The sequence below is a fragment of the Bison bison genome, unplaced genomic scaffold, assembly GCF_000754665.1.
Source record: "Bison bison bison isolate TAMUID 2011002044 unplaced genomic scaffold, Bison_UMD1.0 scf7180017864168, whole genome shotgun sequence".
NCBI classification, from domain to species: domain Eukaryota; kingdom Metazoa; phylum Chordata; class Mammalia; order Artiodactyla; family Bovidae; genus Bison; species Bison bison.
In genome coordinates, this window is record NW_011494740.1 from 1,612,412 (window position 1) to 1,637,588 (window position 25,177).

Consider the following 25,177-nt stretch of genomic DNA (forward strand, 5'->3'; position numbering starts at 1 on the left):
CTAGTGGTTTTCCCTACTTTCTTCAATTTAAGTCTGAATTTGGCAATAAGGAGTTCATGATCTGAGCCACAGTCAGCTCCCAGTCTTGTTTTTGCTGATTGTATAGAGCTTCTCCATCTTTGGCTGCAAAGAATATAATTAGTCTGATTTCGGTGTTGACCATCTGGGATGTCCATGTGTAGAGTCTTCTCTAGGGCTTCTTTAGTATCTGTCAATGTTCTTTTGTAGTTTTCAGAGTATGCCTTGTACTTCTTTTGTTTAATGTATTTCCAAATGCTTTATTTCTTTTTGGTGCTATTGTAAATAAAATTGTTTTCTGAATTTCGTTTTTAGATTGCTCACAGCTACTGTGTGGAAATACAGTTGATTTTTGTGTATTGATCTAGCTTGTATTTTACAAGCTTGCTGAGCTTATTTATTAGTTCTATAGTTTTCTCAGTGGTTTTCTTAGGATCTAATTGTTACCACTATTATTATCATTGTTATCAGTTTAACAAAAATGTTCCAAGATTATTCATCTTTCGTAAAAGACATTGATATTATTTGATCTGTGCCTAGATCTAAGTTTTTATATGACCTTGTGAGCTACTTTTGGCTTCCCAGGTGACATTAGTAGTAAAGAACCCGCCTGCCAATGCAGGAGTTGTAAGAGACTTGAGTTCAATCCCTGGGTCGGGAAGATACCCTGAAGGAGGGCATGGCAATCCACCTCAGTGTTCTTGCCTGGAGAATCCCATGGACAGGGGAGCTTGGTGAGCCACAGTCCATAGGGTCACAAAGAGTCAGACACAACTCAAGCAACTTAGCTGTTGCTCCTAAGTCGCTTCAGTCGTGTCTGATCTGTGCGACCCCATAGATGGCAGCCCACGAGGCTCCCCTGTCCCTGGCATTCTCCAGGCAAGAACACTGGAGTGGGTTGCCATTGCCTTCTCCCAAGCAACTTAGCAGGGATGCTTTATATGTATATATCATCTGTCTTAGTTTTGTAGTTTGAAGAGAAACTTTATTCCACCCATAAGCTGTATGAGCATACATTAACACTATTATCTGTTGAGATTTATAATATTTTTGTAAAGCTTAGTTTAGAAAAGAAAAAAAAAGTACTTGTATCATTTTCTCTGAAAGAAGAAAGTGGCCATAGATTACAATGGCTCACAGGTTCATAATAGTTTTATCTCTTATTTTGCTTTATTTCTGATTTTCCAGAAAATTTCTAGGGATAGTTTGGAGTTCATGAATCATGTCTTGTTCCTCTCACAGGCAGTGCCAAATCCAAATAAGTAGCATTCCTTGTTTTGGGGACAGCATAAAGAAAGTATATGCGTGCTTTACTTCTAGAATTCTGTTACCTTTGATTCTTCTGTGGTCACTTTGTTCACTTCATCAGGCAGATACTACTGCAAATAAGTACAAATTTCATTTGAACTGCCTGAGCTTCTGCTCTTGCATCAAATCCCTGCTCTGTAGCTTTTACAAAATGGCAACCCACTCCAGTATTCTTGCCTGGAGAATCCCATGGACAAAGGAGCCTGGCAGGCTACAGTCTATGGGGTCACAAAGAGGACACGACTTAGCAACTACATCACCACCGTCACCTGCTAGCTCTGAAGACCTCTTGGGGGAAGTGCTGACAAGTAAATGAGTGTGGTCTGTGGACCTGACTCTGGAAGTGTCATCTCCCTGCTGTCCCTGTCCTCACCCCACTACTGTCTTCTGTGTTGTCTTGAGCATCCCATGCAAAGGCTTCTTTTCTTGTGGGTTTTAGTTCTTCATTATGCAAAAAAAAAAAAAAAAGCAAAGTTACTACTGAGTAACTTGTTTCTGAAAGAAAGTTGGAATTAACCTACATCTGAATTTATTGAGAGTCAATTGACCGGGCAATGTTTGGTAGCAAATGAAAGAAAAAACAATGCTATCTAAAGCCTGGTCAAATGAATTGCATCTCTAGAATGAAATAATATGCGGCCACTTTTTTTTTTAAAGTAGAAAGATCTCCTTTATGAATTACTTATGATATATGCTTACAGTAAATTTTTAGAAATATACACAGAAAACTATTAGCTCCAGTTTACTTTTGGGGAGTCGGAAGTGAGGAAAAGTCAGAGAAAGGTTAATTTTCATTTTACTTTTATAAATCTTCACTTTATATTTAATTTTTATTTTATACTTTTCTGTTCATTTAAAATTTCTACCTATAGTCTTGTGTTATTATTTGTTCACTTATGTGTTATTTCTAACAGATAAAGAAGTGGAGATGATAATATGATGAACCCCTTTGGGTCCCTCTTACAGCTTCAGTACTTACTAACTCTTGGCCAGTCTTGTTTCTTCTGTATCACCCTACTGAAGGGTAGCAGAATATGCCACCAAAAGTATATCTCTTTAGCATAAGAAATATTTTGAGCTGACTGTTTAAATAAACAGCAGGTATAGGAAAAGTTCTGAAAATTAGAGTAGAGTTACTCTTCTGTAAGGGAAATTTACGTTTATGAAGGAAATCTCTGTGTAAGGGTATCTCCAGAGAAGGATGACTAAATCATAAGAGAAGCTTATCAGCAAAGAAGGCACCAACTTAAATCTGAATAGCAACCATACACAAGCTTTTTCTGGTAACTTCCCATAACGGGCTACCCTTTTCCTCATTCCTCACTACTCTTCTTTCATTTGTCTTTAGCTGAAGGTGGTATTTAGGATTGTAGTTTAGGTCATCTTATAGTTTCTCATTTTCCCTGGGTATCTCCTATGTATACATGAGGTATATATATTAATAAACTTCTGTTTGGTTTTCTCTTCTTAATCCGTCTTTTATTTCAGTGGGTCTCAACCAAGATCTCAAAAGGGTAGAGAGGGAATTATTTTTCCTGCACTAGGCTATGCTTCTCAATCTGGATTATTTTGAAATAAATCCCAGACATCCTATTCCTGTCATTTTCCTTACCGTGCTGTCCCTTGAAGGCATTCGAGGCTGTAATGCTGCCCCAACCCCACACCTTTTTATGTTTCAGCAGGAAAGAATCTGCCTGGAATGCGGGGTACCCAGGTTGATCCCTGGGTCAGGAAGATCCCCTGGAGAAGGAAATGGCAACCCACTCCAGTATTCTTGCCCGGGAAATTTCATGGACAGAGGAGCCTGGCGGGCTGCAGTCTATGGGATCACAGATTCAGACATGACTTAGTGACTAAAGAACAACAATCATTACATATTTTAAATTAAAATAATTGTTAATAAGACACCATCTGTAAGAAAGTATGAATTAGCTATCACTATTTAATAAAAAGAATTTGAATATGTGAAATCTAAAAAAACTTTCTTTGGTTTTTTTTTGCATGATTTGGTGAGTTGTGAGCATTCAGTCATGGTACAGGAACAATTCATTCTGAAGCTACACACCTCTTTGGATTCCTGAGGCTTCTTTTTGGAACTGGAAGTGGGAACTAACTGACTGCCCCACATGTTCTCTAACAAAATAAAATCAATTTGAAAGAATACAGACTTATACAGAAAAGACAAGGAGACATGTTTCAAGATTAAACTCTTCCAGGGAGAAGGCAATGGCACCCCACTCCAGTACTCTTGCCTGGAAACTCCCATGGACGGAGGAACCTGGTAGGCTGCAGTCCATGGGGTCGCTGAGTGTCAGACACGACTGAGTGACTTCATTTTCACTTTTCACTTTCATGCATTGGAGAAGGAAGTGGCAACCCACTCCAGTGTTATTGCCTGGAGAATCCCAGGGACGGGGGAACGTGGTGGGCTGCCATCTCTGGGGTTGCACAGAGTCAGACACGACTGAAGCGACTTAGCAGCAGCAGCAGCAGCAGCAGCATTCTAGAAGAGAATTCATTTGCTGCCATCCAGATGTTTTTTCAGGATAAAGTTTTCTCTCATTTCTCTGCTTTGTCATCATTGAGGCATCCTCACTTAGATTTCAACACAGGTGAAAATTAAGGAGTGATTTCTCCCTCTTCTAACATTTTTGTTGTTTTGTGCTTCTTTGTTTATTGATAAAAGCTTATGCTTCAGAGGAACGGTGAGAGTGAGCCACTGAATTCTTCTATATGAAGAAGCCACAGGAGTTCTCTATCTTTGTATCCGCAAATAAACACATGAAAAGGCCATTCATTTAATCTATGTGCTGTCCTAATGGCTCAATGCTATCATGCTTGGAAGTTTGTCTGTAAAACAGCTGGAGTGTTCTTGAGAAGATTATTAAGTGGAGCTTTGATTAATTGACAAATATGTTTAGAGTAAGAAGTAATTTGACATAAAGCAAATGACAGATGAGCGTCACAGGGAAATGGTCTTCTTATTTTTATGGCCATTTGTATTTGGTCCTCACTAATGCCATTACTGATAAATATTGCATTTTGAGATCAGCTGCATATGATTCTCTTTTCCTGAAATTGTTTCTTTACATATATATGCACACATATATGAATACATATGTGTGTATACATATATATGTACATATTGCAGTGCTTGTTATGACATGAGATGCTTTGAATGTCATATGTACTTAGAACAAAAAAGTGAAAGTCACTCAGTTGTGTCCAGCTCTTTGCGTCCCCATGGAGTATATAATCCATGGAATTCTCCAGGCCAGAATAGTGGAGTGGGTAGCCTTTCCCTTCTCCAGGGGATCTTCCCAACCCAGGAATTGAACCAGGGTCTCCTCATTGCAGGCGGATTCTTTACCAACTGAGCTATCAGGGAAGTTAGAACAACAACAACAACAACAAAAAAAAGCATGCTATAAAGTGACAAACTATATGGTAGAAATTACTTATTTTGGAGAAACATGTACTCAGCCTCATAAATCCTGCAAATATGTTTCTTCTGAAACATTTTCTGAAGATATAAATTATCTGTTCACCAGGCATCTCAAATATTTCATGCTGTCATTAGGCAAGTCATGGAAATAAATGAGACAATGCTATGGGCATAATGTATTATGCATGATAAATAGGGAAGCTACGTGAGGAAGTGAGAATTGGTGGGTAGAAATTGAGTTAAATAAGAGAAATTGATTGAAAATTCTCACATACTCCTAATCAACCAAATTATCAAAAAGGAAATTTGACAAAGTGTACTTTGGATTCCGCAGTGTTAAACAAGTCAAACTTGTCTGTGGAAGGCCAGTACTATAAGCAGTATGAACTATTGCCAGATTTGTCATGTGGTAGGAAAGGTAAGCCAGGATCCTGCCTTGGGACTTTACAGCTTTTGTGGGATTCTACAGAGGGTTTCAGACCTTTCAGAGAAAGAGCAACAGAAGCAGTGTTTTGGAGGATTGGTGCTGGTAGGCCATTAGAATTTGAATTTGATGAGGAAAAGGAAATGTACTGAAATTATATTGACATTGGCAAAATATTCCTTCAAGAAAATGTTATGTTTGAGTATGTTTTTGATGATATGTTAGAATTTTGGTCAGAAGTAATACATCTCTAAAATCAAATTCCAAGTCAGTGGGAAAGTCTGATCGGGTTATGAACATTCTCTGACTTTACATGGTTTTTAATATATTTTAAACGAGATCAGATTCAGGATTAGTCTCAGGCAAAGTTATAAAGTAAGAAATGGGTACTCTCCTTCATTGAGAGTAATAGTATAAATGGTCTATTTATATCAATAGAATGCAAACTTGGAGAAGGCAATGGCACCCCACTCCAGTACTCTTGCCTGGAAAATCCCATGGACGGAGGAGCCTGGTAGGCTGCAGTCCATGGGGTCTCTAGGAGTAGGACACGACTGAGTGACTTCACTTTGACTTTTCACTTTCATGCACTGGAGAAGGAAATGGCAACCCACTCCAGTGTTCTTGCCTGGAGAATCCCAGGGACGGGGGAGCCTGGTGGGCTGCTGTGTATGGGGTCGCACAGAGTTGGACACGACTGAAGCGACTTAACAGCAGCAGCAGCAGCAACTGAGCTACAGTTTTTAAAATCCTGAAAAGTTTTATAACTTTTGACCTAGCAATTCCACATCAAAAACTTTATTCTATGGCAACAGTCAGGAAGGCATAAAAATTAACCAGGATGTGAGGCTTTTCTTCATAGTGTTCTTTATAAAAGTAAAAAAGTAGAATGAATCTAAATGCCCACAATAGGGAATTTGAATAAATTACATCTGTATGACAATAGTATTCATGTACTTAAAAATTATGATGTTCAGGAATAGTTGGTGATTTAGGAAAATGTTCATGTTTTTGTCAGTGAAAAAAACAAGATACAAAACCTATGCAAAGTATGAGTTGAGAGAGTTATTTTTAGTTTTTTTAAATAGTTAATATTTCTGATGTTCTTAAACCAAAATCCTATCTTTGTATGGTTCTCTCTTCCAGGGCCTTGATAAAGGGGACCCATTCTGTTTTATATCTGCTTTCAGTAGAATAATCCCAAAGCTCTCAAGCATATTTTGCTTTCTCTACCAAAATTGACTTGTTTCATATCTTATTCTCTAAAGCCTCTTGATGAAAGTGAAAAAGGAGAGTGAAAAAGTTGGCTTAAAGCTCAACATTCAGAAAACAAAGATTATGGCATCTGGTCCCATCGCTTAATGGCAAATAGATGGGGAAACAGTGTCAGACTTTATTTTGGGGGGCTCTAAAATCACTGTAGATGGTGATTGCAGCCATGACATTAAAAGACACTTACTCCTTGGAAGAAAAATTATGACCAACCTAGATAGCATAATCAAAAGCAGAGACATTACATTACCTACAAAGGTCTGTCTAGTCAAGGCTGTGGTTTTTCCAGTGGTCATGTATGGATGTGAGAGTTGGACTGTGAAGAAGGCTAAGCACTGAAAAATTGATGCTTTTGAACTGTGGTTTTGAAGAAGACTCCAGAGGGTCCCTTGGACTGCAAGGAGATCCAACAAGTCCATTCTAAAGGAGATCAGCCCTGGGTGTTCTTTGAAAGGAATGATGCTAAAGCTGAAACTCCAGTACTTGGCCACCTCATGCGAAGAGTTGACTCATTGGAAAAGATCCTGATGCTGGGAGGGATTGGAGGCAGGAGGAGAAGGGGAAAACAGAGGATGGGATGGCTGCATGGCATCACTGACTCAATGGACATGAGTTCAAGTGAACTCCGGGAGATGGTATTGAACAGGGAGGCCTGGCGTGCTGCAATTCATGGGGTCACAGAGAGTCGGACACAACTGAGCAACTGAACTGAACTGAACTGAACTGAAAGCTGGACTAAGTGAAAAGAACTAATCCAGAAGATAATTTTTGAGAAGATATTAATGGAAAGTACTAAATTAAAATGGAACAACTTTTTCTACATTCTAGTCACTTATTCAGTAAATATTTATTAAACTTCTCCATGTACTTGGCCCTATAGAAGGAATTGTGAACAAAGTAAATCAGAAGCCCACTTACCTTATTATGGGAATATTTGATTTTTTATAATTCCTTTAGTCAAGATGATGTAGTTAGTGTGGGGATCTTGTGACACTGCCTTGGCCGAGGACCAGTGGAGTCTGTTGGTGCACTTAAAAACCATCATTTGAGGTTAGTCTTTATTTTGAGTATGTGATAGATTGTGCTTTTCATAATATCATTGCATTAACCTTTCTGTTTATGATTTCCATAAGGGGGACATAGGTCTCCATGGTTTAGGAGATGAGGGGGAAATTATTGAGTACTGTGGTGTCCAGCTCAGTGTTACAATGTTAGATCCTTAGGACATTCAGCAATACCCCTATCTAAAGGAAATAAGATACAACCAGGCCTAGAAAAGGACCGCTTATTTGGGCCTGCTCTGTATTTTCAGCTGTCATTCTACCTAAAACACAACATGACACTTGTTTTTGTGTCTTTGTTCCCCATACCAAAGGGTATGTCCCTTGGAAACTTTTATTCATCAGCACATCCTTAGCACTAGCATAGGTTCCAATTAGGTTTCTTCCTCGCAATCCATAATATGCCCAGTGGTGCAGTTAAGTGTATGCAAATGAACTAACTTGAACAAAGGCAAATTTGCAGAAAGATGCCAATGCATACTGACTGTCAGCCATCATACTTAGCACTTCCTATGCATTGTATAATTTAGTAATTTCAGCAACCTGTGAGATCCATATCATTTTATTAACAGATGATAAAATTGAGACTTACAGAGAGTAAGTACTTTGTTCAAGGTTAAACAGCTAGTAGGACCAGATGAGAGGATGGGAGCATGGTTCAAACTCCTGTTGGTTCTGACTCCAGAGCCTATGCTTTTAACCCAATACTATATGTACACCCTTCTAAGGAAAGGCCTTTCTGTGCATTGATATTTACTCAACATTTATGCCGGGCATTTCCTATTCTCATGGCTGGCAAAAGCTGTTTGGCTTCATCTTCTCATGAGAAATAATATATTTGCCAGCAAAGTTTACCTACCAGTTGGAAATTCAGGATACAGCTTAATTCTAATGTTCCACCTTGGTTTCCATTTATGAGACAGAATTTTCCATTTTGATATGGCTTAATGACTCTTCCTCCTCTTGGTATTTTATAGCCAGATGGAACAGAAGTTTGGGGTTGCCTTTCCACATTCAGTCTTTGACTTCCTGTTTTATAGAGCTGTTAAGCTAGTAGCTATGAGCCAGTTAGATATATTTATCCAAGACTTACTGTATGTCTTCCACTCTCCTAGGGCTATGTGGGTCGTTGGATAATTACACTTCTTAATATCCTTTTTGACTAACCTTTCATCATGTTGCAACACCAGTGTCAGTACCACAGAATGAACACCTGCATCTTCTGAGATATTTTATGAAGGTCTTATCTTTTCAATTATGGTATAATTACGTCTTAACTTTCCTTGGAATAGCAGGCACAAGGGTTGAGCACTTAGTAATGATTCTGGGGAGAATATTACTTACTATGTTATCAGAGCTAGCCTCTGGTCTGGCCCTACTTCTGTTTAGCAGCAAGATTTGGGGATTTCTAACTGAGTCTTGATGGACTTCACTTTTCACAATTCAGAAATTAGAGGATTGGTCTTTATTGCTAGATGTTTACTCATTTAAATTTAGGATTGAGAGATTTCTGTAATTTTTTATGGCTATCTCATAGATTGATTCTCTGTGGTGGAATAAACGGAATAGAAAGGCTGTAAATTGACCTCAATTTGCGAAGGTGATACTAAGTTCATTTTCTAATATGTAACATTCAAGAAGCGATAGGACGTACTTAAATCTAGATATCCTCTAAAAATGGAAACACTGCTGACGTAGATTTGAATCTGGTGGTTGAGGTGCTATCATTCTTACTGACCTCTTTTGCTAGTGTGGCTTAGAATGATGGGGTTGAAGTAAAAGATACTTATTCATAATAGTATCACGTAATCACAGTGTTTTAAATCTGAAAGAGACACACAAATATAGCCTGTCCCATTTGTTTACATACAAGGTTGGAGAAATGGAATTTGCCCAAATCTGGTCTAGCTGCAGATCCAGTTTGCAGACCAGCATCCCCTTTCTCCAAGTTCCCTCATCCCTCACTGTGCTTGTTATATTTCCTTTTAGACTGCTTTTTAACATTTGTAGTATTCTTTTGTAAGCAGTAAATTCATGAATCATTGTACATCTAAATACACACCCAGAATTATTTGTAAAATTTAGTTCAGCTTTCTGGGAAGGAAAAGCAATCAAATAGCGTCATCATTGTAGCCGAATTTTGACCTCTATAATTAAATAGTGTTGTATAGAAACCACTGAATTATGCAGTTACAAGGGTATGGTTTTGTGACATCTGCTGAAAGTTAAGTCATGATGTACAGTCCTAAATGAATGGGTTTTTTGGTTATCCTCGTGAGGTAATCTCTCTGAATCCCTACCCAGACCCCATGTTAGATCTGAGGTATATGAACACTGGGCTGATCACATTGTGAGTTGCTGTAGAGTTACAATATAAATATGTTTGTGGTGGTCTCCATTTTGTTCTGACAAAGAACTGAATACCAATGACAAAGATCAAATGGAGATCTGCCATCCATTCCACTACTTACAAGACATAGCCTCGAGAATATGTAATACATATAACTCCTTGCCAGAAAACTGAAAGGAAATGATTGCATTTGAGTACAATGCATTCTACAACAATAGTTTAGTGTGCATGAAATTGAAAACTGCTGGCTTTCCAAATAGGATTTGTAAAAAGTAGACTTTACTTATTTATTTTTAAAAAACATTATGCCCTCTGTGTTATGCTTTGTGGGATATTTTTAAAAGCTGGGATTTAAGACCAAAAAATTTGAAAATCCTAATGGTAATAGTTGCAAGATACTGGATCCTCTTGAAGTACTGTAGTTTAATGTGTTTATTGAATTCTCCTGTTTTATTTTCATGAGTATTTAATGTATTATATTTTTGTACCATACTGGTGCTTTTTTCCCTTACCCATCATGATTTCATAGTGCCCTGGAAGCCTTAGTATCAAATCATAAAGGCTACAGTGGTGTCTCTGTCCTACACATGCACAAATGAGTTGGGGTTATATGCCAGTGAGGAACTCATCTACTTCCTTCTCCTAGTATCTAGTGTAGGACCTGGCATGTAACAGGCATTTAATTAATTGGGGTGTTTTTGGTTTGGGTTTTGGGTGGGTTTTTTTGTTTTGTTTTGGTTTTAGTGAATGAGTAAGTGGCCAGCAGCATTAAATAGCTAAGTAACTAGTTAGTTTAACTAAAAAATAGATTAATACACTCATTCATTTATATATATTTCAAGGGAGTATTCAAAACCTCTAGAAAGAAGATTTGATGTCTTTTGAGAGAAGCCTTTGAAAGTAATACAATATATTCAGTTAACAGGAGAGTCAAATATGGCTCAGTGTTTCACTCACCTTTCCTGGTGCCCATCTAGAAAACAGGCCTGTCATAGTAGAAAAGAGTTAATGATAGAAATCTTTATAAAGTTGCTTCAGCCAAAGGGAAAGGTGAAAATGTTTTATTCTTTACTAAGGACTTAACCCAAGATATGGTCAAAGCAACAGCCTTGAAGCTGGGCTCCTGCTGACTTTGCTGCAAAGACCCTTCTGCCCCCTGAGCCATTGTTCTGTCTAGTCGCACTTGGGCAGGACAGCAGCAATAAATTAATTCTGCCTGTGACTCGTTCCTTACTATGTGGCTTTTGAGAAGCTACCATTTGAAGTCCTGCTTTATAAGATCACAACTATCAGTGCTAACCTACTTGGCGAAGATATTATAAAAAGTAATTTAAGGTTTTCAAAAAATCCATAGTTGAAGTCACAGTTTTAGACAGAGTTGCCATAACAATATTTGTTTCCTACTTCAGTGGTGGTTTCAAGGCCAGAAGTGCAATAATATATATGGTTAGTATACATGGTTTGCTTTAATGTTCTAAGAAAGAAAGCATGATTTAAAAAAAAAAAAAAATAGGGAACTTTTTTTTTTTCTTCCCAGCCTTTTTCCCCATTGAAACTGAAAAAGGAAAAAAAAAAAAAAAAATTATGCAAGCTATTTTGAAAGTACAGACAAAATTGGCATTTCACTTATGGGAAAATTTTGCAAAACTGCACTGACTAAAAGTGATTTTTGTTTTGGCTTTCCTGTGAAGTCCTCCAAAAAGGCCAAAAATTACTGGCATTGCTTTTGTATAAAACCTTTCACATAGACTCCACTTGTAATTCAGCCAAGTACATAATTCAGGTCATCAGTGATACACATATCCACACATTGGAGCTGGTTGGTGAACAGAAAGTTGTCATGAAATGTGGACATATTATTTTATGGACAGACCAAACTGCACAGATAACAGTGAAGGAAACTTTACATTAACACACTTGGGAACAGGGTTTCCTGAGCTGTTCCCTGCCCCCACCCTTCTGCAGTGGGAAAGCCAATTGTTTACTGATTACGACCACGACATCATTTGGCAGACATTTTGGCCTCAACTCAGTGTGTGACATCAGCCTCCTTTAGGGTTTTCCACATAAAATGAATTCTCCAAAGAAAACACAGAAATGGAGCCTGAATTTGAAATCCATTATTACACCCTCTAAGGTCTCATTAACTATCTCAATCGTGTATTTCTTAATTTTTATTTAATTTCCAAGTAGATGTTATCTAACACTAAAAATAGGAGCTCTGAACTTTCAGTGTTTTCTCAGAGTTCCAGTCAGAAACTATATTATAGTTATAGAGCTATATTTATGGCTGTATTCACTCAAACCACTTTTATGGCGGTTATGATATCTTTGTTTCTTTGTACTGAGGGTCACTGATTCAGGAGTGGCTTATATCACTCTGTTAGAGGAAGGAAACATTATTCTTTGACTTCTTAGAAAAAATTAGTCTTGTTTTTGTGAGAGGTGGCTGCATGTTTGAGAGGAAGTACTCTCACTAAAGTTAGGTTTGTTCTGTCATTTGTTGTCATAGAATGAGATGTGTGAATGGTACTGTACTCTCTTGTGTAAACACCTCCTCAGTATATATTTACCTGAAATTACTAGTTCCCCCATTTCCTCTTCGTGAGGTGGTATTCATTTAGTATTTTTATGCACATGGCCTTAAAGCAAGTAGAAGTCAGTTATGCCTTATGAGGCCCACAATCTCCCTGCTACAAGCATGGTGGCAGGAAGGGTCAGTGCACCAACACAGCCAAGCTCCAGGGACTGTGATGTACAGGTAGAGCAGAAGTATTGTCTGTGTTATGTGAGTCGAGAATAGGCTTAACACTTTCATACCCAAAGAGTTCCATCTGGAAGCTGTGCCTGGACAAATAGAAATAGGTGAATATTCCCATGTCTTCTGGAATGGCTAAACATGGAATGAGAATCACTGCAGTCATTTTTTCCAATTTGGGGGGTTAATGGCTTGTTTACTTTCATTATTCTTCAAGACAGAAAAACTTTGTGTCCTATATGGCTAAAAAATATGATCTTTTAAAATTCTCCCCCTTAAACTACTTTGATACATGTGGCAATACCATTCTTAATATATTGAGTCTATGGTGTACAATTTACATTCATCTCACTATTTTCCTTTTGCTCTAGCCATGGCCTTTATTCCTACTGCTCTTGTGTTCTCATTTCTCAGTGCTGTTCTTCTTTACTCTCTATTGATTTAAATAATCTTCACCATCTGCCTCCCAACTTTATAGGGTTACTTCTGGATAGCCCTTCTCAACCTTCCTTCAGAAGACAGTAGAGATACAACCGTGAGCACTGGGACTATACCACCAAGAGCCTTCCACATTTCCACCCTAAATCTGTATCCTCTTATCTTCTCTGTTAATGTTTAGTAAGCCCCTGGGGCAGGGATTTACCTGCCTACTTCTTTATTCTGTGGTGGGCAGCACTCTGACCCTGGTGAATAAATATTCATAATAATGAGAGATGAAAGGAAGTGTCTGTGTTCAACAAGTTAGTGCCAAGTAAGTGTGGAGGCTAAATGAGGCCACGGGCGACAAACTGCAGGGTTCGAAATAGTATTTAATATGACATTGTCTTATCGAATACCAAATTGTATACGGTAATGTCTTAATCAGATCTTCCCTCAGTGCCAGACTTCTTTTGCTCATTTAACTTGCCCCTGAAGATACTTCAGGTTCATGAGGGGCAAAGTAACAAGACCCCTCTCTATGTGGTGAGTAGAAAACAAACCCCTGATGAATGTAGAAAAAGAAACTGGATGGGAGCGCCATTGGTTATGTAATTTGGATACCTCGCTAAAATATGAATTGCAAGTAGTCAAATAAAATAGTTGAGACTACTAGTATTTTAGAAAAGGGAACTCACAAGTAATTATTTTTTCTGTATTTTCCTGTGATTGTTAGAATCTAGCATCATTAGCCCTGTAACTTGTAAGAGAAATATCCATGGAATAACAAAAGTGAAACGAAGATCCAGTAAAAATTTGAGATTGGTTATTTTCTATCTTTGCAATACTAATAGAGAAGAGTCATTGTCCTTTCAATTTAATAGGGATGTGCAAACTTTCTAAGGAGATTCAGAATAGAGAATCAAAGTTGAGCAAAATAATCTGCCTTCCATATGGTTATAAAATATTTACTAACCATTTTCTCCCTTCTCTAAATACTAGTTCACATTCTAAGCTTCTGTGTTCTCATTTCTTATTTATTCTTCAGAGTATTGTGATTTGGCTTCTGCTTTCACTGTTTTATTGAAATGACTCATTAAGTTCTTCAGTGTCTTCCTTATTGCCCATCTTTTTCTGTATTATCTTGTGCTGTTTGACTGCTCACTCATTCTTGAGAGTCCTTCCTTGTTTGGCTCTTTGCTTTCTCTTCTGATTCTTCTAGTCCTCTGCCCTTCTTTATTCTTTCTCAGCTTCCCTTCTTGACCCTTTTTTTTTTTTTTTTGGACAAAAACCCTAACTTGATGGATTGTTGTGTTGTTTTCTAGAGTTCCCATCTCAAAATTCTCTCCCCTCACCAAACCAACACCCATAGCTTCAGCTCTCACCAGCTGCAAAAACACATCACCAGCCCAGCCTTTCCCAGACCTACATTTCTAACCATGGATTATCTATTTAGACATATTGTTCTCCCCACTGGACAGTGGAACACTCCAGGTCCCTCATGCTCAACTTGTCTGAAGCAAGACCCTTCCCCCTCTTGAACCAGAAACCCTGCAACAGCAAAAAGCTGTGCGCCACTCCCACCTTCTGCACCTTGGTGAATAACCAGGAGTATAACTTTCTATTTTCTTTTTTTTTTTAAATATAAATTTATTTATTTTAATTGGAGGGCGAGGGTGGGATGATTTGGGAGAATGGCATTTCTGTTTTCCTTGCTCTGCTCTCTAGTCACATTAGTCACAAATTCATATTGACTATACCTCATAAACAATTCTCATTACACCCTGTTATCCCTAACCCTCTAGCCATTGGAACACATATCTGCCTCCAGGTTAAAGCTCCTCCTGTCTTTCTTCTATCTTTCCTTAATGTTTCATTAAGAAAGCATCCCTAATCAATTCATTCTCCTTCTCATGACTTGTCATTTGTTCTTTCTTGCCAACAGTATAAAATCCAGCGCCCGTGGCCAGCCTTTCCTTTGCTCACACCCTGTGCTATGCCATATGGAAAGCTTGTGGAAAGCTTGCATTCCCTCAGTACCCATACTCTTGTCTTATCTCTATGCTGTGGCACTTATTTCTGCCCTTGCCTTGTGTGTGGTTTCCATTCTTATTTGCACAAGGACTAGACCCATTACCTCCTCTCTGCAGCTTTCACAGGGCACCCCCTTGAAGAAGTAGGTGAGGTGCCCAGCACTTTACATTTCCACAGTCCTATCACACCTGATTATTTTTGTGTTACATTGATACTGTTTTTAAACATATCCTTTTCTTCACTCTGTACCATGAGGTTTTTGAGACTGGAGGCTGTCATATTCATTGTATATCCCTGTATCCCTTGGTATAATACCCAACCCATAGTGAGAGGTTAGGAAGAGTTTGAGAATACTTCATTGTCTTGTCCCGAGTAGCCTTACCTTTCACATTCCTGTTCTAGCAAGCTTATGAATTCATCACTCTTCTCCATGTATTCTTTGTGTTTTCTCTTTTCTTCCTCCAATTCTAGTATGGTTTGCCTGTGAGATTTTTCTGCCATTAAAAGCTGTTCCAGGATTCGTCTATGCGATTCTTTATGTTGTTCCACGACTTTGTCCAACTACAAAAGAAAATACATTAACAATCTAAGTACAAAGCATTCATAAAACTGCCATCTCTCCTGCTTTTAGAAATGGTCCAAGTTTTAACAAATTCAACAATGGGTTTCTGATTTCCTTGTTTAGCTTTTATCATTACTCTTCTTAATTTTGATACCTTTTGATATGTTTCAACCCAAATGTAACCTTCCGTCTTTTTTTTTTTTTTTTTGGCCATACCACATGGCTTGTGGAATCTTAATTCCCACATCATCATGTTTTTCTTAACCAAAAATAAAAATCAGTGCCTCTGTAGATATCTGAATATCTTTCTGCTGCTTCTTTTGCCTCCAAAGAAACCGTATTAGAGGAATGATGGAAAGTGAAGGACAGTGTCTGATTCTGCCGCTCCCTTAGCTGATGGATCCTGCCCCAGCCCTCCCTAAAGTTCTCTGCCCATGTATGTTTCTTGGGTCCACAGTCAGTTTTTCACAGCATTATGTATGAAACTGTTGGTGACTCTTTTCAAATACTTGAGAACCAATTCTGTCTTGGTATAGAGTGAATGTGACCCAATATAAACACCAAGTCCTTTCTGTCTTACTTACACTTGTCTACTCTACTGGACTGTGAACTCCCTGAAAGCAGGGCCTACGTTCTATTTTTCTTAAATTCTTACCATCTAATAGAGTGATTTGCCTACAGTAGGTGTCTAGTATATGGTTACAGATTGAAAACAAAATAAGCAAGCAAGGAATCAAGAAAGAAAAGAGGACTTTATCATAAATGGGTGTTGAATTTTGTTGAAAGATTTCTCTGCATCTATTGAGATAATCATGTGGTTTTCATCTTTCAGTTTGTTGATATGGTGTATCACATTGATTGATTTGTGTATATTGAACCTTCCAGGAAGTAGGTGTAGGAGGAACCTACCTCAACATAATAAAGGCCATATTCAACAAACTCACAGCAAACATTATTCCCAGTGCTGAAAAACTGAAAGCATTTCTCTAAGATCAGGAATTAAGACAAAGGTACCCTCTCTTGCCACTATTATTCAGCATAGTTTTGGAAGTCCTAGCCACAACAATCAGAGAAGAAAAAGAAATAAAAAGAATCTAGACTGGAAAAAAAGAAGTAAAACTCTCACTATTTGCAGATGACTTGATACTATACATAGAAAACTCTAAAAATTCCACTGGAAAATTACTAGAGCTAATCAATGAATATAGTAAAGTTTCAGGATATAAAATTAATAAACAGAAATCCCTTACATTTCTATACACTAACAATGAAAAATTAGAAAGAGAAGTTAAGGAAACTATCCCATTCACCATTGCAACAACAACAAAAAAAATACTTAGGAATAAACCTACCTAAGGACACAAAAGACCTAAACTACAAGACACTGATGAAAGAAATCAAAGATGACACAAACAGATGGAGAGATAAAGAGTCAATATTGTGAAAATGATTATACTATGTAAAGCAATGTATAGATTCAATGCTGCTGCTGCTGCTAAGTCACTTCATTCATGTTTGACTCTGTGTAACCCCATAGACGGCAGCCCACCAGGCTCCCCCGTCCCTGGGATTTGCCAAGCAAGAACACTGGAGTGGGTTGCCATTTCCTTCTCCAATGCAGGAAAGTGAAAGTGAAGTCACTCAGTCGTGTCCAACTCTTAGCGACCCCATGGACTGCAGCCTACCAGGCTCCTCCGTCTATGGGATTTTCCAGGCAAGAGTACTGGAGTGGGGTGCCATTGCCTTCTCCATAGATTCAGTGCAATTCCTATCAAACTACCAGTGGCATTTTTCACAGAACTAGAACAAAAATTTTAACAATTTGTGTGGAAACACAGAAGACCCTGAATAGCCAAAGCAGTCTTGAGAACAAAGAATAGAGCTGGAGGAATAACCTTCCTGGCTTCAGACTATGCTACAATGGCAACAGTCATTAAGATAGTATGGTACTGGCACAAAAACAGAAATATAGATCAATAAAACAAGATAGAAAGCCCAGAGATAAACCACACACCTATGAGTATCTTATCTTTAACAAAGGAGGCAAGAATATACAGTGGAGAAAAGACAGCCTGATGCTGAGCTGTATGAGCTGCTTATGTATTCTGGAGATTAATCCTCTGTCAGTTGTTTCATTTGCAATTATTTTGTCTCATTCTTAGGCTTGTCTTTTAATCTTGCTTATTGTTTCTTTTGCTATGCAAAAGCTTTTAAGTTTACTTTGGTCCCATTTGTTTATTTTTATTTTTATTTCCATTAGTCTTTGTCTTCTACACTGGAAGGCAGGCTCTTTATCACTAGCACCACCTGGGAAATCCTGCATGCACTCTAGGAGGTGGGTCAAAGAGGGGCTTACTGTGATGTATGTCAAAGAGTGCACTACCTATGTTTCTCTCCAAGAGTTATATAGTTTCTGACCTTACATTTAAGTCTTTAATACATTTGAGTTTGTATGGTGTCAAGAAGTGCTCTAGTTTTTTTCTTTTACATGTAGCTATCCAGTTTTCCCAGCACCACTTAATTATTGGAGAAATGCAAAACAAAACACCAATGAGGTATCACCTCACACTGGTCAGAATGGCCGTCATCAAAAAATTTACAAGCAATAAATGTTGGAAGGGGTGTGGAGAAAAGGGAACCCACTTGCACTGTTTGTGGGAGTGTACATTGATGCAGCCACTATGGAGAACAGTATGGTAAGTCCTTAAAATACTCGTAATAGAACTACCATATGACCCAACAATCCCACTGCTGGGCGTATATCCTGAGGAAACCATAATTGAAAGAGATGCATGTACCCCAGTGTTCACTGCAGCACCATTTGCAACGGCTAGGACATGGAAGCAATCTAGATGTTCATTGACTGATGATTGGATAACGAAGATGTGGTACATACATGCAGTGAAATATTACTCAGCCATTAAAAAGAATACATTTAAATCAGTCCTAATGAGGTGCATGAGCCTAGAACCTGTTATACAGAGTGGAGAGAAAAACAAGTATTGCATATTAATGCATATATATGGACTCTAGAAAGATGGTACTGATGAGCCTATTTGTAGGGCAGCAGTGGAAACACAGACATTGAGAACAGACTTGTGGACACAGTTGGGGAAGGAAATGGTGGGACGAATTGGAAGAATAGCATGGAAATGTATAAATTACCATCTGTAAAATATATAGCTGGTGGAAATTTGCTGTATGATGCAGAGAGCTGCATCATAGAGGGGTGGGATAGGGTGGAAAGTGAGAGGGAGGTTCACGAGGGAGGGCATTCATGTACCTACGGCTGATTCATGTTGATGTATGGCAGAAACCAACACAGTATTGTAAAGCTCCAATTAAACATTTAAAAAAAAAAAAAAAGAAAAGAGGGAAGTCGGCTGATTAAAACAAAAGTAGCTCAGGAGCTTTGGCCAGTGATAAATTCAAATCCGTATAAGACCATGGTTTTGAAAGCATGTGGCTTTCTAGATGAGCTAAACACAAAACTATAAGCCATAATATTGGTTAATTTTGCCCTTTGCTTTTATCATAAAAGATTTAAAATTTGTGACTCTTGAATTTGAAGCCAGTTTAAATTGTACATCCTTAAAAATCACGTATTTGACCAAGAATCCAAAGCACAAAAATGGCCAAATCATTTCAGAAAAAGAAGGGAATATAGGTATCCCAGCAGACAGAATCCAGCTGACCTCTAAACATTTAAGCTGGCTGTCTGGTTTTCTAATATGAGTTTATAATGATACTTTAACACACACAAAAGTACTTCATGTCATACAGGTGTTCATGACTTTTAATAAATGTGACCAGGTCTTTTGTGGAGCTGAAATTGCTTGGTTATATTGCCTGCTGGCAGAGTCACTTTTAACTAATGACCACCTTCTGAGAGGGAGGTTGTAGTGTTAACTGTCCTGGGTCTCAAGAAACAATAGTTCTCTGAAAACTCCTTCCAGTTGCCCAAACATTAGACTGCATTATAAGGGAGATTCAAATCAGCTGCTTTTAGAATTTTAAAGTGAAATAGTGATAGAATCAGCCTTAATTTGGAGATCTTGACATTTGACTTAGAGAAACATTCAATTTATCACAAGATTGGCCCTAGAATTAATAAATGAATAATTATTGTTAAGGTATCTGTGCTTAGTCGCTTATTGTGTGTGACTCTTTGCAAACTCACGGACTGTAGCCCACCAGGCTCCTCTGTCCATGGGGATTCTCCAGGCAAGAATACTGGGTGGGTTGCCGTGCCCTCCTCCAGGGCATCTTCCCAATCCAGGGATCGAACCCAGGTCTCTCTCATTGCAGGCAGATTCTTTACCATCTGTGCCACCAGAGAAGCTCACAGTAGGTATTTAGTAAAGCATAAATGAGTGACAGGGCAGCTTCATAAGAGAAGCTTCCTCAGATAGCTTCTTGTAGTTATATGGACATGAATATGAAACTTTGTTCAGCCCAAAAAAGAAAAAAAGAGAAGCTTTAGTTCATCTTTTATTACCTTCCATTGTGTTTTTCCCTACTTAGTTTGTTTGTAGTTTGTTTGTAAGGAAGGAAGATTGGAAAGAATCATTGTCCGTTATTTATTATACAACTTTGTAAGGGCTGTCCCTTCTTTCAACCCACTGCCCCCACCCCAGCCCTTCCTCATCAATGATAGCGTGATCTTCCACTAATGGGATTACTCCACTCTCCTATTCAGAGCTGAAACATCTCTCACCATCTGGCCTCCTGACCTCTCTACCCCATTCTCATTCCGTACTTTCCCATCTTTCTCACTTAGTCTTTAGCCACACCAGGCTTCAAGTGGTTCTTAAAACACATGGTGGTGCTCCAGTACTGCTTTTTTTCAGTGTTGAAACATGGAAACCTTTTCCGCCTTCCACCCCAAATTTTTCCTGTCCTTCATTTATAAGTTTCTCTGCTTACTCCTGCGTAGAATTGTGTGTTCCTTCATATCAGTGAAATGTCGAATTCTCTGGGATTTCCTTCTCTCACCTTCCATGACTCTTGAAGGAAGACTTAAATTTACTGCATGGTGTTTGGTGCAACAGGTAAGGACCTCGTGTTTGTCAACAGCAGAAATTGGAAAGGTGTTGAATAGTGACGTTGCAGAGGGAAAGTTCCCGAAGGAAGTGTAAGTGATTCTAGAGACATTTTAGCTTACACTTGAAGTTTTATTCTGTTCCTTCATTTCTCCATACCCCAAATGGTCCTTAGAAATACGCCACTGGTTCTCAGTTCAGTCTCTTCTTCATTCCTGCCACATCAAATGATGGACTTGAGCTCTTCTGAACTCATTTCATTTCCCAGCAGTTGTGTGTGTGTGCTTGGTGAAGCCACTTAAGTGTTCTGTACTTCTGGGGTTTTCTTTATTATAAATATAGTGATTGGGCTTGATTTCTAAGAGCAATTGTATTGCCACAGTTTTCTCAAGGTAAAAACTATTTATTAAGCGTCTATTATGCTGTATGTACTTAGTACTATGATGGTTGCCATGGGAGAATTTTAAAGTCTCAGTGCTTATACTCTTACTAGACAGATAAGATATACACATTAAACAGTTAGGAACAGTGTGAGGTGGTGTATCATTAAGCACTATGGGACTATCAGAGAACCACTGCCCCTTTTTGATCTAGCCCCACTTACAGACTGAATGAAGCCTGGGGAAGAAAACAGGAAGACTTAGTCACTTTAGGGGAGTGTCAGGTGCAGAAAGATTAACAGTGGCTCCTTAATGTTTACCATGCAGTGACAATCTTCCTGCTTATCATTTTAGCCTCCTTGATGTCATATCCTACCTGCAAACCCTAACACAATCCAACTCCTTGCCCAGGATGAAGGAGATCCAGTGTGTTCCAATAGGTTGGATTGTCCTGGTGGTTAAGCAGAATGAAGAACAGAAACTTTGTCAATCTTTTTGCTTTTGGTCACTTAATTATGCTTAGAAAATAATGACCTTTGTTTTAATAACTCCTGAGTCACAGATCACCCTAATTTGGGATTTGATCTTCTTTCTGGCTTTGGTTCTCTTCTTTTTTGTTGGCCCTTTGAAGATTGTCTTTTTCTTTGATTACCTTGAATGTAGTGGTAGAGATAAAGCTAGTTCAGACAGCTGAGAAATTATTTAGCTGTTTTAGTAGATCAAAGGTAACCAAATATGCTATTCATAAAATGTGCCATCTTCTTTTCTGTCTTTACTGAAACTTGATTTTCTTGGATAATAGTAGAATCCTAAAATAGAGACTGCTAATTCTCACATTGCCTCAGTATCTCAGGTGCTGGAAATAGGGGCATGATTCTCATGGCTCTGCACTACCACTGCCAGACTCCTCTGAAAGCCCTTCCTTGTTTTATTGTCCCCTGAATGGTGATAGTCCACTGTTATTCGTATGTAGTCAGCTATTGAGCTTCAGCTCACTCTCACAATCTGCCTTTCTCCTGTCAGTCTTGGGAGCACTCTGCATGTGCCAGCTCACCCAGCCACCATCAGAAATGAAAGACCAGTGTCCTGCAAAATGAACACTGTGTGTCTTTTGGCTTCTAGCATTGGAAGTGTGTGGATTGCTAAAGAGAAAAGTTCAAAATATGTGGAACCAGAAGCTAGTCTCTGGAAATTTCCCATTTTAGTTCCTGGCTTCAGGATTTCTCTAGCTCCATGTAAAGCTCATCCATGCATTTGAGGGTATGCTAGATATTTTATCTAGTGTTTTTATGTATTTTTTAGTGATACGATTTCATCATATGTCATCCACAGTGTTGCTGGAAGTGGAATTTCTTTATGATGTACTTGACTAACCCCTACTTATTCTCTGGTGCTTGGCTTTCCTGATTCTCCTATCTAAACTTGATCCCCTGTTATACTTTCTCATACTGCTTTGTGGTTTTCACTACAAAATTAACATAGTATATGTGTGTGTGTGTGTGTATAAAATATACTTTTTGTGTGATCTTTTGTTGTCTGTCACTCTTTTAGACATTAAGCACTCTGAAGACAGAAACACAACTATATTTATACAGTGAAAATTATAAAATAAAATTTAAAAGCAAAATTATACAGTTGCTTAAAGTAAGTACTTTAAGAATTACCTTAAGGTAATGCTAATAAGGTAAGCAGGTTGGAAAGAAATAGGAGGTTGAAACAGTCTTGGATTCTGCGTTCTTCCCTCCCTATTTCCCCATCCATACCCTTGGCGGGCCTATCTTGCAGGCCTCCACCTTAAGTCAGTGTTCCTAACATGTGATGTAGCTGAGAACAGTTTGTTTTTCTAAGGTATTTTGCATTATGAATAGATAAATCCCCTCTAGTTTACCCTAGACATAGTTGAGATTTTTTACATTTTTTTAAAAGAACATTATGAGGTGGGGGAGGAGAAGGATGGAAGAAAACAAAATAATAAATTTTTTGCATGCACATCTTTATCCTGATGTAATTACGGTGCTCCCTGGTATGGTTGCAGTGGGAACACTCCTCCTCCTTTCTTTTCTTCAACCCTATCTAGGGACTCATTGTCATATTTTTCCTTTATTGTTTATTGTCTACATATCTCCCCTCATCCATCACTTCCTAGATAGAGGAAGAGGGCAAGCAACTGGGTGTATATGGCTTCAAGGAACTGAGAGAGTCTTGAAGCTGAGGAGAGAAATCTATAGGAGGGATGTAGTAGGCAAGAGAAGAAAACAGACAAATCATAGACTTGGGAATATAAGATATGTGTGTGTGTGGTGTATGTCAGGGGGAGGATATTTCTTGGAAGAGTAATCAAGAAAGGTTGGATTTATAAAGCAGGGCCAAACTATGATTAACTTTCAGGGACATTTTGCAAAGTTAGGATTGCAAGCATTTGCAGAGAGGGTATTTCCAATTTTGCAGTGTGCAGTAGATTTTGTAACTAAAACTTTTTCCTGCTGATTTCAAGATAAGTTTGAAATTATTCTGTTTCATTTTACACTGCAGTGTTGAGGGGCTATGCCGTTTGTGGAGTTCTGTGAGGATATGTTCAGTGATCATTAATTTGCATTTGTTAAATTTGTGCTAAATGCTGTTTCGCAGTCACTGTGTTGGGAGCTTGGATACAGTTTTAACACTATTGACTTGAATGAGGGTTCGGCTCCTCTTGTTTAAATTTTGGATTAAAGCTCAATCAACAGACTTTGGGTGGTCTCATCTTCACCCCTCAGAGAAGCAGATCCATATGACCAAACTCCTTAACAATTTGGCAAGATGGTAGGCTTCTCTCATGAGACACCCAAGACAAGAATAGCAGGGACATTAGAGGTCATTTCTGAGGTAGGTTGCCAGACCATGGGGGAAATTTGTCCAAAACTTGCTTTCACTCTCTTCAGCCTTAGCTTATGCTCCTAGTTGTTTCTTTTTTATAAAAATGAAAAATTATGAAATTTTCCCTCAAGGTCTCAGAGGAAAATGGAAGAATAAACTAAGGATGCAAAGGAGTTTCAGAAATGTCAGCAAGTAAAAGAGCAAGCAGTGCTGTGTGTTTGTGCAGTGGTGGCCGTGTTGAAACTGTTCGTCTTCGCCATTGTCCTTGCTGGGCACACTTGGTTCGGGGGGCAAGGTCTTCACTGTCATTAAACTATTGAAAAAAAAAGAGGATATGTACTCATCTAAAATGTATACTTCCTAAAACTCTGTTTCTTGGACAGTTCTTCAGATCATTTCCATTCATGCTCAGAATTTCTATGACATAATACTCCAGTGTTTTCAAATAAATTAACCTCCATGGTTGAACTTTATCTGTTTTTTATTATTGCCTTCAGATCTCTAAAAGAAGTACAGACCCGTGTGTGTATGTGTGTGTGTGTCTGTCTGTCTGTCTGGGTCCAAGTGTCTGTTTATTTGTGTGTGTGTGTGTGTGTGTGTGTGTGTGTGTGTGTCCGTGTTTGTACCAGAAGGAGAGAGGGGGAGAGAGAAAGTAGGAGGAATTCTCTTGCATTTATTAGGTTTTAGTCTGATGTCAAGAAACAAACCCAGTGGGAACATCCTGCTTCCTGTCCATGATTTATTCTCCTTTTCTTTCCTGTAGAGCATGTAGTGTTTATCTTCCTTGGGTAGGTTTTAAACATACAACTATAAATAACCGAAAAAGGAGTTACATGTCCTGCTCACCTGCCAGGCCCAGTGCTTTACTAGCTGGTGAGCTTACTTCATCTCCCTAGGTGCACACTCCTCATTACAATACATACCTCATTCATTGGTTTCTCATAGATGTCCTCCTGCCAAGGGGCAGATTTTGCTTGAAAAGCATCTCGCTGGAGAGCTTCTAGCACCTTTTTTGGAGTGACAAACCCATACTGAGCTTCCAGCAAAGCCAAGTCCATTTTTTCAGCCTTTAAAACGCCTATGACTTCATCTCGAGCCTGTAGGAACAAAAGGCATTTCAGAAAGCCCATTTTATCTACGAGCAGTCTCTGCAAGTGATTTCTTGTGTTGAGTGTTTTTTCTTGTTTCTTCTCTTTCAAATATAAACATCATATTCTGTTATAGCACCTTTCACAAAAGGTAGCAAAACT

General features: G+C 38.5%; 2 protein-coding genes across 5 annotated transcripts in view; one reads left to right on the forward strand and one right to left on the reverse strand.

The window, feature by feature from the left end:
- The window catches only part of CMSS1 (cms1 ribosomal small subunit homolog (yeast)), a 395,179-nt gene that overhangs the window by 99,544 nt on the left and 270,458 nt on the right, over positions 1-25,177 (forward strand). The window lies entirely within an intron of this gene.
- Positions 1-25,177, reverse strand: part of FILIP1L (filamin A interacting protein 1-like) — a 308,683-nt gene that overhangs the window by 90,880 nt on the left and 192,626 nt on the right. For all 4 annotated transcript variants that reach the window (XM_010841939.1, XM_010841940.1, XM_010841941.1 and 1 more), the window contains 2 exons: positions 24,851-25,024; positions 15,470-15,648 (listed from right to left, as the gene is read on the reverse strand). In XM_010841939.1, coding sequence (XP_010840241.1) covers positions 15,470-15,648; positions 24,851-25,024 — 353 coding nt within the window. The remainder of the gene's footprint in view (positions 1-15,469; positions 15,649-24,850; positions 25,025-25,177) is intronic.